At 55.1% G+C, this 17,206-nt stretch overlaps 1 protein-coding gene across 3 annotated transcripts in view; it reads right to left on the bottom strand.

The window, feature by feature from the left end:
- The window catches only part of NPRL3 (NPR3 like, GATOR1 complex subunit), a gene marked incomplete at its 3' end in the record, with an annotated part of 31,477 nt that overhangs the window by 6,791 nt on the left and 7,480 nt on the right, over nt 1-17,206 (bottom strand). For 2 of the 3 annotated variants that reach the window (XM_079899108.1, XM_079899107.1), the window contains exons 3-8: nt 15,526-15,655; nt 14,180-14,254; nt 9,436-9,589; nt 8,185-8,266; nt 1,687-1,824; nt 637-793 (exon numbers count right to left, since the gene is read on the bottom strand). In XM_079899108.1, coding sequence (XP_079755234.1) covers nt 637-793; nt 1,687-1,824; nt 8,185-8,266; nt 9,436-9,589; nt 14,180-14,254; nt 15,526-15,655 — 736 coding nt within the window. Of the gene's footprint in view, nt 1-636; nt 794-1,686; nt 1,825-8,184; nt 8,267-9,435; nt 9,590-14,179; nt 14,255-15,235; nt 15,310-15,525; nt 15,656-17,206 lie in introns of those variants that run through there. The other variant, XM_079899109.1, reaches the window with a different exon arrangement.

Below are 17,206 nucleotides of genomic sequence, written 5' to 3' on the forward strand. Positions count from 1 at the left end.
CGGTCACACAGTGCCCCGTTCCAGACCCTGAGTCCACCCTCAGGCTGTCGCTTGGAAGGCCCCCTGCCCCTGGCCTTCAACTTCTCCCTGTGCTTTTCCTTGGCCCCAGCCCCTGCCCAGGTTCAAACCAGATCCACAGCCAGGGAGAAGGGGCCCCCATCTGATCAGAAAGGGCAGCTCATGAGCACGTGGCTCGGCAAGGAGGTGGCACCTTGCACAGTAACACAGGCCTGTGTGCCCGTGGGGCGTGGCGTGGGGAATCAAGGCCACTGGGTTTGGTGCTGGCTCTGCATGGCTCCCACGTGGGCTAAGGCACTCTGCGTACCCCTGCTTCAACCCTGCAAGCCCCCAGCCCTGGCTGTGGTCCTGTGCGGCCCCGTCACCTGGCACCACAATGGCCTCACTCCTCTGCCACAGTTTCACTGCCCGCTCCCCTCCACAGAGGAGGAAGTCAATCCCGAGGCCTGATCCCAGGTCAGACTCCAGATCCACCCACCACCACAGCAGGCCACGCAGCAGCCCTCGGCTGGATGGAGGCCCTAGGGAGGCGACTTGAGGTGCCAGCTGTGATGCGTCCAGCCCCTCCCTGCTGCCCATCCTGCCCACCCAGGGTGTCTCCTCAAGCCCCCAGGGTACCTGCAGCAAGGCCAGGTCTGCGTCCTGGGCCAGCTGCTGCAGGTTCTTCACAGCAGACGTGGTCTTGATCACACGCACCAGGGCTGGGGAGCAGTCAATCGGGAGCTCGCCCAGCAGGGACTTCTCGTCGCTGAGCAGCAGAAGGGCGTGGTACGGGCTGTGGGGCAGAGACACGGGTCATCACAACCAGCGAGCCACAGGCCCTTGCCCTGGGTGTGCATCTGTAGAGAAGAGGCCGGGGAGGAAGCGGAAGACAGTGCTGTGCCCTGAGGCCTTTAAAAACCTGCAAGGATCACCCACAGAAAAAACTGAGGAAGGCCTGACGGGTGACCTGGCTCCATCCCACCTCTGGGATTGCCCAGCAAATGTTCGTTCGAAAACGAGTGAATCTTTCCTAAGGAAAGAGTCCCAAATATGGGAAAAGCATAATCCCCACTGCAGACTATGAACAGAACTACCTAGAAATACGCTTAGCAAGGAAGCCCGGGGCCTGGGGAGGGAGGAGGGACCAGGCAGTGCTTTGCTTTCTGTCGTCTCAACATTTTCTGTTATGTACCCAGATTTCCTTTTCTGGTTAAAAAACATTTAAGGAAACAAAGGACTTGATGGAGGAGGGAGAGGCAGAAGATTGGGCTCAGCGCTTTCCTTGAAGGAAATCAGTGACATGAAGAAACAGATCTCACAAGTTCTGATCTGAGCAGGAGGTCCGGTGAGTAACACCATGAAGACACAACGTCTCCCGTGGTTGGCTCCTGGCCCCTGCCATGATGCTCAGCCCCACAGCCCTGCCCAGGTCCTCGTCTGGGACCGCAGCACAGCGCCCCGCTTGGCCAGGCAGTGCTGACAGGGCCCGTGGGGAACCTGGGGTGGTCATCTCTAGATAAAACTGAACACAAGAGCGTGTATTTTTACTCTGTAAACAGCAGCGCCCTACCTGCCAATTTCTGTGGCAGGAAGAGGAAAAGACGATTTTTGGAACCAAGTACTTGGTAAACCTCAGGACACAGGAGAGCAGGGCCCCGGCAGGGTGTGCGTGGGGCTGGCACTCACCGGATGGCCTTCAGGCTCCGCTCGATGGCCTCGGGGGGAATAAGGCTCGTGGCCGCGTAGTGGATCTTATGGGGCAGGCAGAAGCTCACCTCCAGCCAGCTGTTGACATGGAGCCGCACCACGCCAGATGTGCACAGGCTGCAGAGAGCGGGCCGTCAGCCACCCACATAGCAGCTCCCAGCCGTGCACACAAGCCACACAGCCACACAGACACCCCTGAGGGCGCCTCCTCCCAGCACACGGAGGAAACTGCAGGGGGAGACTTCCAGAGCAAGAAAGCATCTTGTCCCGGACCTCAGTATGTGTAAGAGAAGAAAAAGTATTAGGAACACCCACAAAAACTGTATTCCTGGCCAGCCCTGGAATCTCTAGTCCAACTAGAGAGCCAGGGCTCCCATCTCTGTCCCACAGGCTCAGTGCACCAGGGGTATCCTGAGGCCGCCTCTGCACACCTGAGGAAGGCTCCATCACAGCGGGCTGCCTGGCAGGGCAGGGCCTGTCACCAAAAGGGAGAGGTGAGCAGGAGAGCAAGGTCCTGCCGGGGAGGGGCCCATTCCCCTGCAGACACCAGCAGCCCCAGGGGCTCCACGGCCACCGCCAATGCCAGCCTCGGCTCAAACCTTCGGCTTCCCTCGTCTCCGTGATGGAACTTTGGTTCTTTCAAGCCCTGGCCTTGCTCAGGCCAGACATGGCAACTCTGTGTCTGACCCTCATTTCTCACATCCCACCTCAAACCATCTGTCAATCCTATCTGCTTCATAGCAGGGACAAAGTCCAGACCTTCTCCATTCCGGCCCCCTCTGTCCGCCCTCTCCACTCAGACCCCCAGGGCTCCCACGTAAGCAGTCCCAACCAAGACCCCAGAGTGCCGGAGCCCTGTGGGACCTGCCCACTCTTCTCCGACCCTGTCTCCTCCCCACCTCCCATGGGTCCAGCAAAATAGGCTGCCCTGCGGCTCTCCAGGCCCATGTAATTGCCCTGGCCACACACTCTCCCCCAGGTGCCCCGGGGTTCCTTCCCCCCTTTTCAGATCTCAACTCAAGCGCCACCTTCTCAGTGGCTCAACCATGAGCCAGGCCCCACAGGCTGCTCACAGTTCCCGTGTGTCCTGTGCACTGGGCAGCAGCACGACCTGCCGTCTCCTGGTCAGTGCTGTTTCCCGACCAGAATTCAGTCACAAGGTGCACTGCTCACCGTACAACCGGTAATGGTGGGGTACGTGGGGGCACTGAGGGCATTTCCTGAATGGAGGAAGGAAAAGGCCCGAGGAACATGTGTCTGCTCTGGGGGGACCATCTCTCAGGAAGACCCTGCCAGGAGAACAGTCTCCTAGCGGCGCCGTGCAGGGGGACCACACACAAAGCTGGGGCCATGGCTCCGTGGCATGGCACCTGGTGTGGACGTGGGGGGAGCGACTGCTGGAGCAGAGGGCAAGGGGGTCTGTGCCCAGCTGAGGCCCGCCTGCCCTGCCCGGGGTACCCTCCCCGTCACACTCCAGCCCCACTCTGCTGGCCCCGCTGGCGCCCAGGTCTCAGGGCTCTCAGGCACACAGATGCAGGGTGCTGGGAGGTGGCCTCACGGCGCCCCCGCCCCCCCCGCACCCACAGGCCGTTCTTACAGCCTCTCCCCACAGCTCCGCCCAGACGGACGACAGAATCCATGGTCAGCAGTTTCAAATGTAAAAATAAGCCTTCATTGTCTCCAGCAGGGAATGGGCAACAGGCAAAGGACCGTGGGAAGAACACAGAGCACGTCTGTGACCTCAACTGCCCCAGGACTCCTGCCAACACCGGCGTCTGCTCCCTCTGCCTGTCCTGCCACCAGGGCGTCAGGAGAACTAGGCCCCCAAGAGCCCCCCTCAAGGGACGGTCTTAGGTTCTGAGCTGCAGGCTGTAGCTGAGTCTGGAGGGCAAAGGTTTGGCCATTGCTGATGACACAGCCCCTTAAGGTGAAACCCAGGCACAGGTTTGGTGACTGTCACAATTTGGGGAAGAGACCCCGGGTCCTTCCCCAGGTCCCAGTGGAGGACACCGCTCTTGGCTTCTTCCAGAAGGAAGCAAGTACACCTGAGCAGACAGAGGCTCCTGGAGCCTCCCCACTCCTTGGCCAAGGGCCTTTGTGGGCTGGACGGCTCACGTCAAACCCTGGGAAACAGCGTCTTCAGGGATCAAAAGTCACACGAAGGGGACCCAGGGTAGTGGCTCCACTTGCCTGGGCAACATTTATGCTCTGAGCATCTGTGTATGAGGGAAGCAGGCAGGGGAAACTGGGCGCCAGCTCCTCCTCCATTCACTTCACCCCTGCTCGGAAAGGCTGGTGGATTCAAAATCAAGGTCTTCCTGTCTCTGAGCTCCCCTCTAGGACACGGCTCAAAGTGCCTGCTAGAATGAATGCCGCAGAGTCAGAAGTAAACACTGAGAGGCCTCTCATTTCAGAGGTAGCCGTGTGGGCTCCTCAAGGAGCCCAGGGATGCCACGCGCAGGTTGTCGAGCCACACGGCACATGCAGAGGCCCCAAGCACTGGTTCGGGCTCCTGGGGCACAATTTACAGCCCTGCACTTGGGGGCTCCCACTCAGCGGTGCCGAGAAAGACACAGGGAATCGTAAGCAAACTGTGTGAACACGAGAAGCCCAAGAGAGTGGTAAGAAAAGGGATGGGGGGAGGGTGCAGGGGTGTGTATGGGCTGGGAGGGGGCTTGGGACAGGCCTCATGGAGACTCAGCTGCAAGTGCCGAATCTGGGTACCAGGGAAACGAAGAGTCAAGGCCTGTGCAGACTCTCCACCATGTCACTGTCCCCAGAGCCCTGGCCACACAGTCTGGGCACATGCTGGCATGGGGTCCTCTTCTCTGGGGGGAGACACGCCCTCCCTGGGTCCCTAGTTTCCACGTGGACTTTACTCCGTGTTCCCAACACTGGCGACCGCCTCCCGTGGGGCACTTGGCACTGAGGCCGGTGCCTCTTTACAAACAAACGGAGCTCTGTAGCGTGCGGACCCTGAGCACCATCTCCAGCAGCACCCGAGGGCCAGCTGCAGGCCCAGGCGAACCCCGGGACACCCTGGAACAAGCCAGGAGGGAGGGCGCCGCACTGGGAATGTCCTATAAACCCCACCGCCATCAAGAGGTGAGCCCGGAGCTGTGCTGAGGTCTGTCAGGAGGAGGAAAGAGAGATGTTTGCCCTTGTTTCTCAAGTGTGTGCGGCTTTAAGACAAGACTAGCAGAGTAGAAGTTGGGCCCGAAATGGGTCCTGGGAAGCTCTCACTTCCATTTGCCAGCAGTTAACGGTTGGGTCTGAGAACTCTGAGGAAAAACACTGCCCCCGTGTGAGGCTTATCCGGCCCCTCACACAGCTCCGAGACGCCGCCCCGCCTGCGACTTGAGATAGATGCTCCTCCAGAGCCCGCGTCCTGAGGCGGCCACACCGGCCTTCCAACAAGCTCTTATCTTTCACACCCCAGACGACTGTGCACCAGCTCATTTCATCAGCTCACACCTCAGCATCCTAGAAAGAATTTCAATTCCTAACCTAACGTCCTCCTCTAGCCTCGGACCGGTCACCCTTCTTCCTGCCCCAGGCCAGAGACCTTCGAAGCCAGCCCTACACCCTTTGGTCCAAACACAACATGCACTGGGACGAAACTGCACATGACCCACGAGGTCTGGGTGGGCTCCAAAAGGCCAACCTTGAAATGTTTAAGTTTAGGTTTAAGTGCGTTTCATGGCAACAGGGACTGAAATGCCCAGGATACTTGCAGACGTGTCTGTGGGCCCACCCCTGCTCTGGATGGGCAGCAGTGAGGCAGCATCCCCAGCGCACACAGCACCGCCCGCAGGCCCGGACCTGGGTGGCTTCCCCAGGCTCCCAGCCTCCCGGGCCCACGACAGGCCCTGTCAGCTCTGAGAACTCTTCAACAAGCACTCCTTTGAGCCCCACGGAATCCACATCAAGGGGACTCGTGTTTACTCATCCCTTCAACCACATGCCGAGCACGAGGGCTGTGTCACAGAAAGCGAGAGGATGTCCCTGACCTCATGGGGTGCTGTCACTCAAGTCACGAAGCTGCACAGGCAGACACAGGTGCTGGGCAAGTTGAGGCGGCCACAGGCGCCTAAGTCCCGGGGCACAGGACCGCCAGGCCACACCACAAACCCGGATTTTAATTAAAGCAGCCAATCCAGAGCCATTCCTTTGCAAAGTCCCACCCCAACCCCTAACCTCAACCAGTTCTCACAGCTTCCAGCCTCTCACTTCTGCTCTGAGAACACCCTTCCCAGGGGTCAGCCAGCAAGTCTCCACCAGGAAAGAGCTGTATGTTCCCCACCGCCTGCGCAGCCTCCCCTTCTTAGCTCCAAGGTGCAGTCCACCCTGCAAGAGCAGAGTGGGCCAGGCCAGACCCTCGAGGCCAACATGGACCTGGTGGGTCAGAGGGAAGGCCACAGACCACGGGGCTCCTGGGAAGTCTCAGAGCCGCTGCTGTTGCCAGGCGGGGACAGGGGACGGGGAGGACACAGATGCCCCCGGGACTCCTGCGGGAGAAGCACCGCCGGTTTCCCTGGGGCCGGACCCAGGACCTAGGAGCCTGTTTCCAGACCCCACTTGGTCAGAGTGAGGTCTGGAAATAGGAAGGATGGGGTGGTTTCACCTGGAGGAAACTGACACACCTCGGTTCTGGAAGGAATCTAAGTGCTGAATGGTGGACCCTGGCAGCTGTTTTTGCCGCAAACGCTGACTCCTGTCCTTGGAACTAGTGCCACTAGAGGGTGCTGGGCTGCCCCAAGCCCCAGCTCGGCCGGCCCAGCAGGTCACCAAGGAAGCAGCCAACTCTCCAGGGCCTCATTCCCTCCAACTTTCCAACACAATTCAAACCTAAGAAATCACAGCTCATTATTCACTTAGAAATATAAAGTCTGGTTCTGGTTTGCTTTTTATTGTAATTCCACGTTAGCGTGAACTTAGCTTGTAGTCTAATCCTACTTGAGGCATGCAAACTCCCACTCAGAAAATGGCAACAGTTTCCAAGGAAGGGGTTTCTCATACCAGCCCACCCAGACCAGAGGGCAGTAATTCTCTTACTGCAGGAAAAACTGTCATGTGATCATGTGGATCCTTCCAGGAAGGAAACCTGGCGAGGGTGCAACGGGAAAGAAACTCTGTGCTCTGACTTTCAAACTCAAAGGACAGGTGACCTTTTCAAAGGCTTAAGTTAAAAAAAAGGAAACTTACCAAAAGGTCATAGTGATTATCACTGGGTATGGGATTATAGATGATTTTTATTTCCTTTATATTTTTTTATATTTCCCAAATGTCTATAATAAACACATATCATTGGTGAAATCAGAAAAAATATTAACATTAAAAAAAAAAGAAAGGGACTTCCTTGGTGGTCCAGTGGCTAAGACTCCACGTTCCCAGTGCAGGGGGCCCAGCTTCAATCCCTGGTTGGGGAACTAGATCCCGCATGCCGCAACTAAAGGTCCCACACGCTGCAGTGAAGATCCCCGATGGTGCTGTGGCCCCAGCTCTCAGATCAGGTCCACCTCCAGCAGGGAATGTGGGTCCACTGGACAGAACGAAGCCCCGAGAAAGCCGGGGTGGGGGAGGTGCGGGAGCAGAGGAGAATGTGGGGAAGTTGGGGGTGGTGGAGAGGAGAGAGGCCTGCACCTACACACTATCTGTCCAGCAACATGCCTGGTGCTGCAAGGTCCCCTCAGCCCTGAGAGGCCCCTGGTGAGCCAACTGGCCAGGTGCACTTGGGCAGACAGCCCCCCACCCCCATTCCCCATCCCATCCCCACTGCAGACCCAGGGCCAGGGAGCAGTGGTCAGAGCCACACGGACGCTCTTTAAAAAGAAGAGAAGTGGGGCTTCCCTGGTGGCGCAGTGGTTGAGAGTCCGCCTGCCGATGCAGGGGACACGGGTTCGTGCCCCAGTCCGGGAAGATCCCACATGCCACGGAGCAGCTGGGCCCGTGAGCCATGGCCGCTGAGCCTGTGCGTCCGGGGCCTGTGCTCCGCAACAGGAGAGGCCACAGCAGTGAGAGGCCCGCGTACCGCAAAAAAAAGAAAAAAAAAGAAGAGAAGTGCCTTGCTGGTCCACGTTTAAGAGAGTTGGTGCTGAGCCACTAATATGAGCAGTGTCTCCAACGCCTGCTGCCCTCACACACTCAGGGTCCCAAACCCCCACGACCCCAGTGCGGGGGAAGCAGAGCCAACCCCAGCCCCAGCCCCTGAGCCTCAGTCTCCTCGTGGGTGAGGTGGCGACCGTGACCGCGCCTAACGAAGGTGGGCCTGGAACTTGGCACAGTGTTGCGCTCAGTCAGCATCACCGTGCATTTCAGGTCCCATGCTCAGCTTTCTTCAGCTTCATTTTCTGGCTAAAGACAAGTCTGGAGGTGACCGTCCCAGCGGGGCTCCTCCCCAGCCTCCCCCCATCTCAGGCACAGCAGGGAAATGGCACTAGCCCGGGGAGGCCCATGGGAAGCAGACCACCGTCTCACCTGTCGTAAGCGTCCTTGAGGTCCCTGGCCAGCTTGCACTTGGGCAGGATGTGATGGAACGGGGACTGAGGCCCATCATTTGCTGCAAGAATTGTAACACAGAGGACTCAGAGTCTGCACAGCGAGGAGCTTGCACAGGCCAGAAGACAAGCTTAACCTAAAAAGAATTTTAAGTGGCTGTAAACCAAACATCAGGAAATTCTCCACTGGTGTGCTCAACCGTCTTTATACGGGATGTCTGGATTTACCCTTCACCAGTGGCCCAACCTGACCCTGTAGCCACAGCCCTCACAGGAAGAAACCCTTCTGCAGCTACCCTGCAGGCTCCCCGCAGGCTGCCAGAGCCACCCCCACCTCAGACCAATCACTCCCTGCCTCACCCCACTCCTTCCCCCACACACTTACACCAGTGCAATTTATTTTCATGATCCAAAGTCTCTTGTTAATCTTTTCTCATAAATGTCTAACAAAAAATATATGTACTTAAATTGAACTTTTAAAAATTTCCTGTGAAAAAGTCACAGATTCTAAAGAGAATGTTTAAAAAACAAAACTTCTGGATTGTTATTAGCTAGTACATAACTGGGCAAAACAAATATATTACACATTTTGACAACTAACTGTCAAACAACAGAAGATAACTTTTACTGAAAAAATGCACCCAAGTGACAGAGTTCATGTACACTTCTACTTATTGCTAAAATTAGCCCAGGTTCACTGGCAAATCTGTTCCTAGTTTTCTCTTCTGTTATGGAGGTGCTGATCCGAGAAGACGGAGGTGAACAGGCTGTGACAGGTGGGCATCTCTCTGCTCTGAAATGTTGACAGTACACCAAAGCCTCATGGGGATCTATCATCAGACACTACTTTTAATAACTGGTCAGCTGATAACTCAGTTGGGTCCCCCTTCAATTTAGGTGAAAGCAAAGAACTACCCCCCCCCCGCCAGCTCAATCTTCCTGCTGCCCCTCTGCATGTCCCCTGCTTCAGGGGACTGTCCAGCAGGACCAGGGCGGGGCAGGCGGTGCCTGACCTGCAGGAAGAGCCACCGTGCAGGGGCCTGGGGGGAGGGGAATGTTTTGGGCTGGGAAGCCACTCCTGGAACATCAGTTCAGGAATCTGGGTCTAGCTGTGTCCCTTGGGGATCTTCCTGTGCACCCAGGGCTGCTCAGCCCACCATACAGACCATTAGTTTCCACATCGGCCCACCCAATGGGGTCCCTACCCAGAGAAGCCGCCCGCCGCCCTCACCGTCAGCCATGGCAGACACCTCGTCCTGCAGCGCCAGGATCAGCTTGGCCTCCCGCGTGAGGTACTGGCAGCGGCGCTCCTCGTGCTGCAGCACGGTGGCAATGCGGCGGGAGAGGTTGTGCAGACAGTTTATCACCGATGGGTCAGCGTTGGCCTGCAGGAGAGAGGCCACAGCCAACCCGATCATAGCACATGCACTCGGGGAGGACATACAGCAACACTCAGAGCCCCTCTCTGGGTGCCACCACTGTCCCCAGTCCCGGGTCCCCTCTAGGGCCTGTCCCAGCAACGTGGGCATGGACCGGCCGCCTGGACGGAACACAGATGGCTCCATGGGGGTCCCCGGTGGGGAGGGAGGGGGGACACAGGCATTTCTAACAAGCAGAGAGAGGTGCCCATGCTCAGGGCCCCAGGCCAGGGCCATGCAGGAAGGCAGAAGATGTTCAGGCATCCACTCTGGACGTGACAGAGGCAGCCCAGTGGCACAATGGAAGGCACACATCCCATCAGCCACCTGCTGTGCGACCCCGGATCACAGGCTCTCATCTGAGAAAGGAGAACAGTGGCCCCTCTCTCAGCAATCAGTCAACATGTCAAGTGCTCAGAACACAGCAAAACCCCTGGCAGTGTCTGCGGTCACCAATGTGCCACTGAGTGCTAGTGGACAGGATCGGCTGTGTGAGAATTTGGTCACACAGCCCATGTTACAACAAGGACACAGTGTGAGAAACAGAAGCACCAGGCCCACTGTTCAGTGAAGACCTGTCCTCAGTGTAAACAGCTCTTCCTGAGACCCTGGCTAACAGAGAAGCCAGGAGGCGCCAGGCCATCCCCTTCCCTCCGCGTCCATGCTCACTCTGGGACCTATCAGGGGCCACAGCCAGGCCAGGCGGGCGCATCCACCCAGGCCAAGGGTGGGGCAGGCAGCTGTGGGGTCTGTGAAGATGGGACACGGAGCAGATAACCAGCCACAGTGACTCAGCGCTCCAGGAGGCCGCCAGAACAGCTGAGTCATCCCGTGGGTGGAGGTGGGAGCAGTGGTGCCCATGATTAGAACCTCTGGTCGCCCTGCCCCCGGTTATCTACAGGCAGGGCCCTGTGGTGAGTGTCCACAGCCAGGCTCCTGGGCCAGACCCTGACCTGACTCAGTAAACCCGTTCACCACCTGGAGCTGGAGACACTTTCTGAGCTCCTACAGACCCATGTTCGCAAACAGAACACACCCCAGGCATCACACCTGTGCGGGGACCGGGCCCACCTACGGGCAGCAGCCCTGCCCCAAGCCCAGGACAGCCCCTCAAGTGTCCCCGCAAGGTCACGGGACGGAGGGTCTGGGGTATAGGGTGTACACAACTGCCTCAGAACAAAATGTTCTGCTTTAGATTTTAGAGAAATCTGTGTAAAATTCCTCCCCGCAGCAAAGCAGAGAGAGGAGAATGACCTGGGCGCGTGGTTACTCCCTTGAAGAAGTAGCCCAGTCACACCTGAGAGCCTCATCCCCCATCACGCTCCTCCTGGCTAGGGCACAACGGTGTCGCAAGTCAGGCGTCTGGGGCCGCTCGCTCACACTCCGGGATGAGCGAGGATGGAGCGAGCCTGGGTGTCCCAACCGGCTGCACAGGCCAGGCTTGGCTCAGGGTGCCCACAGAGCCTGGGCTACGTGGGGCCACAGTGAGAAAGCGACCACCCAGGATGTGCCAGCCCTGAATGGAGCTCTGAGAAACACCCACTCTCCCCACACCCAACGTGAAGCAACAGTGAAGTGTAGGGATTTGCCTGCGAGATTTTCTCACCCTGAAACTTGTACCCAAATCCAGTCAGGCCTTCAGAGCTAACGTTCAGCTTGCGGGAAACACACGGACATGGAGCAAGCCTGACTGCACACTGAGATGGGTCCGACCGTGGACCCTTCACAGGACAAAGGAGGGGCGAGTCAGAGACCTGGAGACACAAGCCCCAAGCTTGTGTGGGCTGGCTTCTGGTTTTCACCCAGGTTCAGACAGGTCAACGGGAAAAAACGCTGTGGCAACTAGGGCACGTTTCCATGGACCAGGTACTAGCTGATACCAGCTTACGGTGAGCTCTGTCAGGTATGGTATAAAATAGCTGCCCCCCTTTTCCAGAGATGCCTCCTGAAGTGTGTGGGGTGAGCAGACATGAGGTCTGAGGCTTGTCTCGAAATACTTGAGCGATGGGTTGGGGGCAGATGGAGCCAGGGTGCAAGGCAGCAGCTGTGGGATCTCAGAGACAGGTGTGCAAGGACCATCAATCTATTGTCACTAGCTCAGGGTTTGTTTACAACTTTTCAAAGTAAAAAGGGTGCACATTTTTTTTTTAGCATGCACATTTTAAAATAACTACAGAAAAGAAGAAAAAAACTGGCCCACCCTTTATGCTATTTTAAATTCCTCCCACTGTTCACCTCATGGCCTCTGTGCTCTGAAATCCTACACTACCCTGTTCCCACTGCTTTAACCTGGCAGTGAGCCACCCACCCGCTCCAGGGTCTGGCCTCGCCCCCATTTCTCATCTTCAGGGGCCACAGGACGTTCCAGTGTGTAAAACCACTATCCTGTCTAATCATTCCCCAACTACTGGATACCAGGATTATTTCCAGCCTACTTATTATAAAAATCTTCATACAACTTTAAAATCTGCCTGTTTTCTTGACTGTCGTGTCCATGGGTGTCATACACTCCGCTATCACACCCTGCTCCCCAGAGATGAGGGCTTGCCAGCAACATCCAGGGTGGGGCCGAGGCTGCTTCTCATGGCCCACCCCACAGGGGCTATCAGTGCTGACGGGCGGAGAGCACTGGTCATGGTTTTGGTTTGTCTGTCTTTAACTTGAGTTCTCTTTGTGGATGTCTGTATTACGTAATGATATAAGTAATAAAGGGACACTGTGAAAATGCAAACGCTATGGAAGTGCACAAAGCAGAAAGTAAGAGTCTCCTCTCGGAACCTCAAGCCCCGGGACAGCCACCAGGAACAGCTGGCTTTGTTTTAACTTGCAGCTCTTTCTTTATCAACAAGGTGGGCCAGTTTTAAGGATTACGCTCCCTTCAGAGAGGAGGAAGCTCCATTTAGGAGCTCTTCCCTAGCGTTATTCTGATTCTGAACTCTTCAGTGAGACCTGTGGTCTCCACAACAGAAAAGCCTCAGTGGGAAAAACACTCTGAGACTAAGGCACCTGATATGACAGGCTCCCTCCTGCTCAGGCTCACCCGCGCCACAGCAAAGGGTACAGAGCACACTGCTCCTTGTCACCAAGATCTAGCCACTTTCTCACTGACACTTCTGTACAAAAGCCGTTGTGCAGCTCACATGTGCCCAGCCAGAAAGAACTACTGGATTCTTTGGTGAAAACCGATAGTGGGATATGTCTGAGGAATGCCATTATCTAACAGTATGGAATATATACATTTCCTAAATTTCAAAGTCCCTTCATAGTAATACCAGCCAGTCCTTACCCAGGGGTGCTTTTTATATTTATTTAGATCCCTTGTATTTTGACAGCTTTATTGAAAAGAAATTCCCTGTAACTAGTGAAAACACAACTTCAGACAGTGCTGGGAACTGCCAAAAGAAATAATTACACTTAATTATAAAACATCAGAAAATAACAAGTGTTGGCAAGGATGTAGAGAAATTGGAACCCTCGTACATGGCTGGTGGGGATGTAGAACGGTGCGGCTGGTGGGGATGTAAAACGGTGCAGCTGCTGTGGAAAACAGCCTGGCAGCTCCTCAAATGGTTAAACATAGAGTCACCACGTGACCCAGCACTCCACTCCTAGCTATCGACCCCAAGGGAAAGGAAAACCTTCCTACACAAAACTTGTACACAAATGTCCTTAACAGCATTGTTCTTATAGCCAAAAGGTAGAAACAAACCAAAAGTTCACCAGTAGATAAACAGATAAAGTATGGTCTATCGTACAATGGAATATGATTGGGCCACAAAAAGGAATAAAGTACTGATATACATTATAACATGGATGATTCAATTAAAAGATTTTTTTTTAAAAAACTAAAAATAATTTTTAAAAACCCACAAGGACCTGCTACATATCCCTACTGTATAGTAGTAGAGATATATACGTATCTATAGATATACATGTATATTCTTTTTCAGATTCTATTCCATTATAGATTATTACAAGATACTGAAGATAGTTCATATATATACCTAACTGAATCACTTTGCTGTACACCTGAAACATTGTAAATCAACCACACTTCAATTAAAAAAAAAAAGATTATAAAAAAATGGATGAATCTCAAAATTATTATGTTAAGTGAAAGAAGTCAGACACCAGAGATCCTATTGTAGGATCCCTTTTATATGAAACATGCAGAACAGGTACATCCACAGAAAGAGAAAACACATTAGTTGTTTCTGGGGGCTGGGGGAGGGGAGAGAATGAGGAATAACTGGTGTCCTTTTGGGGCAACAAAAACTGGATAGTGGTGATAGTTACACAACACTGCTACCAGATGCCACCAAAATGTCTCTTTAAAATGGTTAAAATGGTAAATTTGATGTTATGTATATTTTACTTAAAAAAAAAAAGAAAAAAGAGGGAACAATGAAGTTAGACTCTTCCAGCCCCCAGGAGGGCCAGTGCCGTGCCCACAGCGGTCTGAGCTCTAAGTCAACAACACGGTCACTGGAAATGAGCTCTGCCCTCTCACCCCCTCCCCACCGCCCTGATCTGCTCTTCAGCCATTTATACACTCACCCTCAGTGCAAATACCACATTAAAAAGAATCATGGTGGGAGCTTCCCTCTTCGGAGATGGATCTGTTTTGGAGACCTGTGAAAGAGGCACAGTTCTAGTGAATGAGAGCCACCACCTCCCAAGAAAAGCACTTAGAGCTATTACTTCAGGCAGGGAAAGTGTTCCAGAATACAGCAGAACCAGAGAAAAACAGAGCCCTAGGTCTCTGATAAGCGACCAGCGCCTTTGCACAGGCAAGTGCTGGCTGCATGGACAGACAGTCACAGTGGAGAAAGGAGCAGGAAGGTGCTGTGACCCAAAGTGACACGACTGTCCCAGTCACCTCGAGTGAGCTGAGGTGCCCAGAGGAGAAAAGGTGGAGAGGTGCTCAAGTGGCTGGAGTGCTCCCTGAGCAGACCCTCCCTTCCCCTCGCCAACCCCCGTGCCCACTTGAGTCCTCCCAGGCGGGACAAGTACTCAGGACAATGCTCCCACCCAGGAGAGACAGGGCTGCCGCTGGGGCACCCAGCCAGCCCAGGGCCCAAACACCAAGCTGCCTACAAGTGTTGCCACCAGAGGGCAGAGGAGTCCCTGGGCCATCTCAATCGGGCCTGTCACCATCCCTGTCCCTCCATGTCTCCAGGCCGGTACTGCCAAAGCTCCCCTCCGTCACCCACAGGCCATCAGTGGGGCTGAGCCTGCCTGAGCAGCATAGGTGCCACCACAGCCGTCTCCTCAGCCATGGTCCCCTGCCCTGGTGCCTCCATGTCTCAGAAGCTCCTCCTGTGGGCTTAGTCATGGAGAAGATCTGAGGACCACAACCCAGACCCTCACGGGATTTCTGGATTGTGTAAGTGGAGCTAAGTCTTGTGCTGTCACATCAAAACCCTTCAGAATCTAAGTGACACTGTGTGCAAAGGACTGACTGGCAGCTTCTGGTGTGCAAATTCCCTTGGGTAACAACAGTGCATTCAGGCCCCATCAGAGAACGCATAGAGAGGGTGTGGCACAACAGTAAGAGCTAAATTAATAACAATATTGGCTATGATATCACTTAATAAGAAGAAATGCTTGTACCACTTTATATAAAGTTCAAGAATCTGACAAACGCTGCTTAACTCGTTCTCTTGGCCTCCCCGCAGAAACCGGCATCATATCTACAAAGTAGAAGGCCACAGTCAGGAGAAAGGCTGGACGCAAACAGCAAAAGCTAAGAGCAGGGGCTGAGACACCAGGGCAAGGACGCCTGTGTCCTTCTCTGCCAGGCCCTCAGGGCCCAGGAGGAGGTGCAGCTAGGCAAGCACCTGATGGGATCTGCTGCACGGGGCTGCCTTCTACAGGCCCGCGTCAGCCCAGGGAGGGCGTACCTGGCCCAGCGCGTGCTGCAGCAGCGTCGGGTGCCCAACAAAACGCACGTTATCAATCTTCAGTTCAAACTTCTGCCCACACATTTCAGACTTGGTTGCCAAAATTGTTGCCAGAATGACATCTGAAAACCTTAAAATTAAAAAAAGGTAGAGTGGAAGAGAGTTAACCAAGTGCCACAGCACCAGACCTGCTGCCCCAGGGGTAGGGGGTAGCTGCGCGCAGGGTGGCTCTGCCCCCACTGCTGACCTGGAAGCTTCTGACAGTCTCCCTTCTTTTTTTTGGACATTGGAGATTTTTCCTTTATTTTTTATTTATTTATTTTTTGATGTGGACCATTTTTAAAGTCTTTATTGAATTTGTTACAATATTACTTCTGTTTTATGTTTTTGGTTTTTTGGCCCCAAGGCATGTGGGATCTTAGTTCCCCGACCAGGGATCAAACACGCACCCCCTGCATTGGAAGGCGAAGTCTTAACCACTGGACCACCAAGAAGTCCCTATATTTTAATTTATTTTTGGCTGCATTGGGTCTTTGCTGCTGTGCGTGGGCTTTCTCTAGTTGTGGCGAGTGGGGGCCACTCCTCGTTGCAGTGTATGGGCTTCTCATTGCAGTGGCCTCTCCTGTTGCGGAGCACTGGCCCTAGGTGCGCGGCCTTCAGTAGTTGCAGCACGTGGGCTCAGCAGTTGTGGCACGTGGGCCCTAGAGTGCAAGCTCAGTAGCTGTGATTCACGGGCTTAGCTGCTCCGCGGCATGTGGGATCTTCCCAGACCAGGGACCAAACCCACGTCCCCCACACTGGCAGGCGGATTCTCAACGACTGCGTCACCAGGGAAGTCCCCCGACAGTCTCCCTTCTGAAGCAATCCCCAAGACTAGGGTCGCAAAGTCACCAAAACTACAAGGCGGAAGGTGCGTGCTGCCACCCTGGCCCCCGCCCGCCTGGGAAGGCAGGAGGAGCAAGGCACCTGCCCGGAGAGGAGGAAGCTGCGGGAGCCTGCGTGGCTTGTCAGGCTGGGGGCCTCCCCAACGGCCCAGGCGTGCTGGGCTGCTCCCCTCAGCTCCCGGGACCCCCACCCCTCAGTGCTGTGCGAAGGCCGAGGGGAAGCACGAATTGCAGCGTATTGATCACTCTCCTCACAGCTCAGCTGCCGGGCCCTTCCCTTACCCTCAACACTTAAACCTTCCAGCTTTTATTAGGAAAGAAAGGTTCCAGACGCACTAGATGTGCAGACCCACTGACTGACATGGACGGAGGGATGGACAGGGCTGGACACCATGGAGGAGGAATGACTGGGTGCAGGTAAGAGCAGTTTGGATATGATCCCTGTAAAACTGCCCCTTTTCCAGGCTCTTCTGCACCTTTACGTCTCCTTCCTGCCTGGGGGGTGGGGGTGGGGGATCAGATAAGGGAGAGTCACTGCAGGGAGGAGAGGACAGTGCAGACTCTTATCTCAGAGCCCAGGCTCGGGGCCTCCACTCTGGAAACTCGGATGCACCGTGTCTAACCTGGAGCCAGAAGGCAGACAAGTCCTGTGCTCATTTCTCCACCTGGGAAAGCATCTCCATCATGCAGGTCGGAGGACAGGCTGTGCTGAGAGGGGCTCCAGCCTCCCTGGGGCCGCATGCTGTCCTAAAGAGCCCATCAAGGACAAACACTCAGCGTTGAGTCCTGGGCTTTCC

Source organism: Stenella coeruleoalba (assembly GCF_951394435.1).
Source record: "Stenella coeruleoalba genome assembly, chromosome: 15".
Lineage (NCBI taxonomy): Eukaryota > Metazoa > Chordata > Mammalia > Artiodactyla > Delphinidae > Stenella > Stenella coeruleoalba.